Source organism: Fringilla coelebs (genome assembly GCF_963513975.1).
Source record: "Fringilla coelebs genome assembly, chromosome: 1".
Taxonomy (NCBI): domain Eukaryota; kingdom Metazoa; phylum Chordata; class Aves; order Passeriformes; family Fringillidae; genus Fringilla; species Fringilla coelebs.
In genome coordinates, this window is record NC_140028.1 from 2,173,446 (window position 1) to 2,179,042 (window position 5,597).

At 50.4% G+C, this 5,597-nt stretch overlaps 1 protein-coding gene across 1 annotated transcript; it reads left to right on the plus strand.

Annotated features, from left to right (window-relative positions):
- Positions 1-272: 272 nt before the first annotated feature.
- LOC311156454 (lymphocyte antigen 6E-like) lies at positions 273-3,605 on the plus strand (the record flags this gene model as incomplete). The annotated part of the gene is made up of 3 exons (XM_084210378.1): positions 273-324; positions 2,414-2,533; positions 3,448-3,605. The coding sequence occupies 3 exons, from the start codon at positions 273-275 to the stop codon at positions 3,603-3,605; spliced, it is 330 nt and encodes a 109-aa protein (XP_084066504.1).
- Between the last annotated feature and the right edge of the window lie 1,992 nt (positions 3,606-5,597).

Consider the following 5,597-nt stretch of genomic DNA (forward strand, 5'->3'; position numbering starts at 1 on the left):
ACCAGAGATGAATTAAAGGATTAATCCCAATAAATGGTGTGAATTCCCAGAGTGCTTTCACTGCTCCCTGGAATCACCAGCCCAGCCTGAAGGCAATGCCGAGGTGAGAAAACAACCCACGAGCATTCCTGGCCTCTCATCTAATCCATGATCCCTGCCCACTCTTTCCAAATCGCTGGCTTCCTCATCACCCCGTCCAAAGGCAGGGAAGATTTATATCCTGTCCCCAGGTGAGGGTGTTTTTCCTGGGCTGCGGAGACGACCGGGAGAAGATGAAGTTGTCCCTCCTTGTGGTGCTGGCTTTGGTCCTATTTGCAGCTCAAGGTGAGGTTTGCTCCTAGATAAAGTATAACTGAATGGAATGCCTCGTATCCAGGGGGAGAAATCATGGAAGAGAGCTCCTCAGCTCTTGGAATGGTGCAGGTGAAGGATACAGCGCTCGTTTTGGGGTTTTTTTATCTAGAATCTCAATTGGGGTGTTTGAAAAGTTTAATTTTTGGTTGGAAATTTCCTTGTCTTGCTGGATTTTTATGGAACCAAGACAGAAAAAAGAAGGCAGTTCCCACTGGTCTGCCTTTGAGAGACTTTCCAGGGTGTTTTCCTGTCAGGGTGGTGCAAGGCTGTGGTTGTTCCTAAGTTTTGATGAAGATAGCACAATGCTCTGTGTTCCTGGTCCACAAGGGCCACACCTCCAACATCTGGCCCTGTGCAGCTGTTTCTACCCATCTCCAAGAGCCCACAGCTTGCTGACTTCAGAGATTTTGGGACAAAGTCAGAGAATTAGGTGGAAGTTGGGATGTGGGCTGAATGGGTTAATGTGGTGAGTATGACAACAGTAATTGTGTTATAGATGTTATAGATGGTGCATTTTATTTCATGGAGAGATGGTGAATTAAATCAGAGCCTTCTTTAAGGAATAGGATCCTATAACCTCTATAGAGCAGACAGAATAAACCTTTTCCTCATTTTGGAGAGCAGGACAGGCTTTGCCGGCACTTGGAATTGTGCCACACGTCTGGTGCAGAAAAAGAATTCCTTGGAATAGTTATTTCTGGCTCATTGTGGCCTAAGAATACCTTTCTGCTGTTTAGCTTTGTTCATTCACCAGAACAGTGATCCTGACAGATTTCCAAGTGTTAACAAGGCCTGGGAGACAGGGAGGTTGTCCTCAGTGCCAAAATGAAGCCTGGCCTAATCCACGTTGGATTATCCAGGCAGTAAAAATTAAGCATTCACTGTGTGTGTTTTAGGGCTGAATTCTCACAGCAAAGAGTAAAAAATCCTTCTCCTCATCTTCTCTGTCCTTTAATCAAGGTTCTGGATTTCTTTTTGGAGGCATTGATGTCCCTCCCAAAGACAAAGGCGTGGGAGCCTGGCTTTTCTAAGCCGTGGAGGTCCCAATTAACCCTCTTCATCTGCCAGTGCTTTCTGCCTAATTAGGCTGCAGTTTAATAGTCCCCAGCAAGTAGAAAAAGTGACCCCAGGCCTTGGGACATCCTTGGAAACTCCTCCAGGAGTCCTTGCCCCTCCCTGCTCCAAGCATCTCACCAACTTGGTGCCCTCAGCCTATCAAATTGAAGGAGGGGAAATTTAGGTGGGATATATGGAAAAAATTCTTCCCTGTGAGGGTGCTGAGGCCCTGGAACAGGATTCCCAGAGAATCCTGTGGCTGCCCCATCCCTGGAAGTGTTCAAGGCCAGGTTGGATGGCATTGGAAGAGTGAACTGGGTCTTTAAGCTCCACAGCTTTTATCAGACCTGCACCTTGTGTATTTGGGATTCCATGAAAAGTAGGGGATGATTTTTGCTGCTGGCATTTCACAGAACCCCAGAATCATTTAGGCTGGAAGAGATCTCCAAGATCCTCAAGTCCAACCTTTGATCACCTCCAGAGCTCTGAGTGACATGTCCAGGTATTCCTTGGACACCTCCAGGGATGGGGAGCTCCACCACCTCCCTGGGCAGCCCCTTCCAATGCCTGGCCACCCTTTCCATGAAGAAATTCTTCCTGATATCCAACCTAATGGAGTTTTAGGCCTTTTCCTCCTCTCCTGTCCCTTGTTCCCTGGGAGCAGAGCCTGATCCCACCTGGCTGCACCCTCCTGTCAGGGAGTTGTGGAGAGCCAGAAGTTCCCCTCTGAGCCTCCTTTTCTCCAGACTGAGCCCCTCTCCCAGCTCCCTCAGCTGCTCCTGGTGCTCCAGACCCTTCCCCAGCTTCGTTCCCTCCCTTGGACACACACTAGACCCTCAAAGTCTTTTTTGTCATGAGGGGACAAAACTGGACACAGGATTTGAGCCGTGGCCTCAGCAGTGCCCAGCACAGAGGGACAATCCCTGCCCTGCTCCTCCTGCCCTCATCACAAGCCAGGATGATTCCACCTCCCTCTTCCCTTGTTTTGTGTCTCTTCCTGCAGCAAATGCCCTGTACTGCTACACCTGCAACTGGGAGCAAAGCAACTGGAGCTGCCTGAAGGCTGAGAAGTGCTCGGACAAGGACGAGTACTGTGTCACCAACGTGGCATCCGTGGGAGTCGGTAGGTGCTGCCTCTGGATCCCCTCCCGGGCACTCAGGAGTGGGATGTGAGGTCTGGGCTGGGTTTGTGATGGGCTGAGGCATCGTTGGGAAGCACAAGTTGGAGGTGGAGCCCTTCCTGACCCAGCCTGGCGGTGCTGAAGGTTTGGAATTCTCCTCCCCATCATATTGAGATTTTCCTGTTCAGCTGTTTTATTCTTGCTCTGAAAATCAGGGGACACTGAGAGAAGGAGAAGGATCCTTCAGAGGAAGAATAAATAAATTTGAACCTTGATTCCTTGTTCCCTGGGAGCAGAGCCTGACCCCAACCTGGCTTCACCCTTTTTTTGGAGAGTTGTGGAGAGTGAAAAGGTCCCCCCTGAGCCTCCTTTTCTCCAGGCTGAGCCCCCACAGCTCCCTCAGCTGCTCCTGGCACTCCAGACCCTTCCCCAGCTCCATTCCCTTCTCTGGACATGCTCCAGCTCCTCAATTTCTTTGCTGCTGTGAGGGCCCAAAAACTGATACCAAGATTTGGGGTGTGGCCTCACCAGTGATAAGAAAGGGGAAAAAATCACTTCCCTGGTCCTGCTGGTCACACTATTTGTGATCCAAGCCAGATATAGAGGGAAACAGAATTATTTCCCTCAAGCAGAGAAACCTGGAAATGTGATTTAAATCCAGGAATGAACGTTGTCATTGTACACCTAAAAAAGTCTTAATATGAGGATCCATGCCGGGAAGTGCTGGATGCCCAGCATGGATATGGAATTCCTTGTGTAGGACGTCACCAACAATTCCTGGGCTGTGGTGGGACCAGGATGGGTCTCGTGCTGATCCCTGGGGCTGTGGGGGGACTCATCAACCCAACTCCATCCTGCACAAGGATCACTCAACCAACCCCATTGCTAATCCCGATATCTCCCTTCTCTGGGCCAGGCTTTTTGTCCCTTTGGAAGAGGATCACCAAGAAGTGCTCCAGCACCTGCCCACACCACAACTTCCTCCTGGGCCTGGCCACCTACACCTCCTACTGCTGCCAGAGCTTCCTGTGCAACCTCAGTGCGTGCCCAGGGCCCCGGCTGGCTCGCCCATGAGGTGCCAGGGAGTCCCATTCCGTGTCCTTCTTCACCTGCCCGGTGCTGCTGGGAGAAAATGGACCCTGCAGGACTGAAGAGCTTAGCCAGATTGCCCCAGGAGGGTGTGGACATCAAATGTGAGGAATAGATAAAGTGTTGTAGCCATTGTCTTGTCCTGTGGTGCCTCCCAACCTTCTTCTCGTTTTCTTCTCACCCCGGAGCTCTGCGGCTCCAGCATCCCCGCCAGAGCTCTGAGTGCCACATCCAGGAGCTCCTGGGACACCTCCAGGGATGGGGGCTCCACCACCTCCCTGGGGATCCCCTTCCAATGCCTGACCACTCTTGCTGTGAAAAAACTCTTCCTGATGTCCAACCTGAATCTTCCCTGGAGCAACACGAGGCCTTTTCCTCTCATCCTGTCCCTTGTGCCCTGGGAGCAGAGCCTGACCCACCCCTGGTTGTCCCATCCTGTCAGGGAGTTTTGGAGAGTCAGAAGGTCCCCCTGAAGCCTTCTTTTCTCCCTGCTGAGCCCCTTTCCCAGCTTCCTCAGCTGCTCCTGCTGCTCCAGGTCCTCCCCCAGCTCCATTCCCTTCTCTGGACATGCTCCAGCCCCTCAGATCTGTCTTGTTATGCTTTGTCCTGCAGTTTTGGGAGGGAGATGCTCCTTCTGCACTTCCTGCATCTCCAGAGGGGTTTCTCCTGGAATTTTATCCTATTTTGGGTGCAGTTGGAGCTACAGAGTGGAAATTTCTGGGCAAAAGTAATTCCTCTTATGTGCACGTCTGTCCCCACCTCCACTTCCAGCATCCTTGGGAATCCCTTCCTTCACTTTGCTTTGCTGTTGTTGGAGCCGCACAGCCTCACCTAGGGCCAGCAGCTCCCCAGATTCACAATTCCTACCGCTTGGAATTGTGTCTTCCAGCAATCCATTAATCCACCTTTCCCTCAGACATCCTCCAAAGCAACAGCAGGGTAATCATGGAATATCCTGAGTTGGAAGTGATCCACAAATATCACCAAAGTCCAACCCCTGGTCCTGCACAGGACAAACCCAACAATCCTGAGAGGTTTTTCCAAGCACTTCTGGAACTCTGTCAGGCTTGGTGCTGGCACCACTTCCCTGGGGAGTTCCAGTGCTCAAAGCCCCTCTGGATGAAGAACCTTTTCCTAAAACCCAGCCTAACCTTCCCTGACACATCTCCAGTTGTTCCCTCAGGTCCTGGGCACCAGAGAGAAGGAATTGGTGCCTCCTCCTTTGCTTCCCCTCATGAAAAGCATTTGCAGTATTTGGGTTGAGCTGCTGAGGAAACTTGGAGAGGTTTACAAGGAAAAGAGATTCCAGAGAGGCCAAATATTTGATAGAGATGCTGCCAGAGGCTGCAGAGAAACGAGGGTAAAAAGGGGCTGGAAAAATAAACGATGACAAGAAAACAGAGGCTTTTCTTTGCCAGATGTGCTCTGGGGGCCTCTCCTTTCTCCTAAACAGCACTTTTTGGAAGAATTTCGCACTGGAAAAATCATGGGAATGCTTTAGCTGGAGTCAAAGCTCCCAAATCTGCAAAACATTCCTTAGCCAAGGGATGACACTCTGTGTTGTGCTTCCAACCCAAGCCTGGTAAACAACGGGGACAAAAGGGGCTTTGAGCTGTGCTGAGCAGGGCTGCCTCAGGCTGGAGCCTGGGGCTGCTCAGGTTGGAGGATTTCTTTCCAAATCCTCCACAACAGTCTCTCTTTTATTAATCAATTAGTGCTTTCCTTCATCCCCTCCTGCCTTGTGAAGGAACCTTTTCCTCTTATTTACAGCATGATCTCTTCCCAACCCTCTTCAGGAATTCTTATTTCCCACCCTAAAGCCAAAGCTCTTAATTTACTCATCACACAATATTTCCTCACAGAAACAAACGACAAAACAACAACAAAAAGGGATTTGTGTTGTTCTGCTCCTGTGTGCCAGAATTTTTCCACTCTCTGAAAGCACTGAGGAATCCCAGTTGGACAGACTCTAATAAT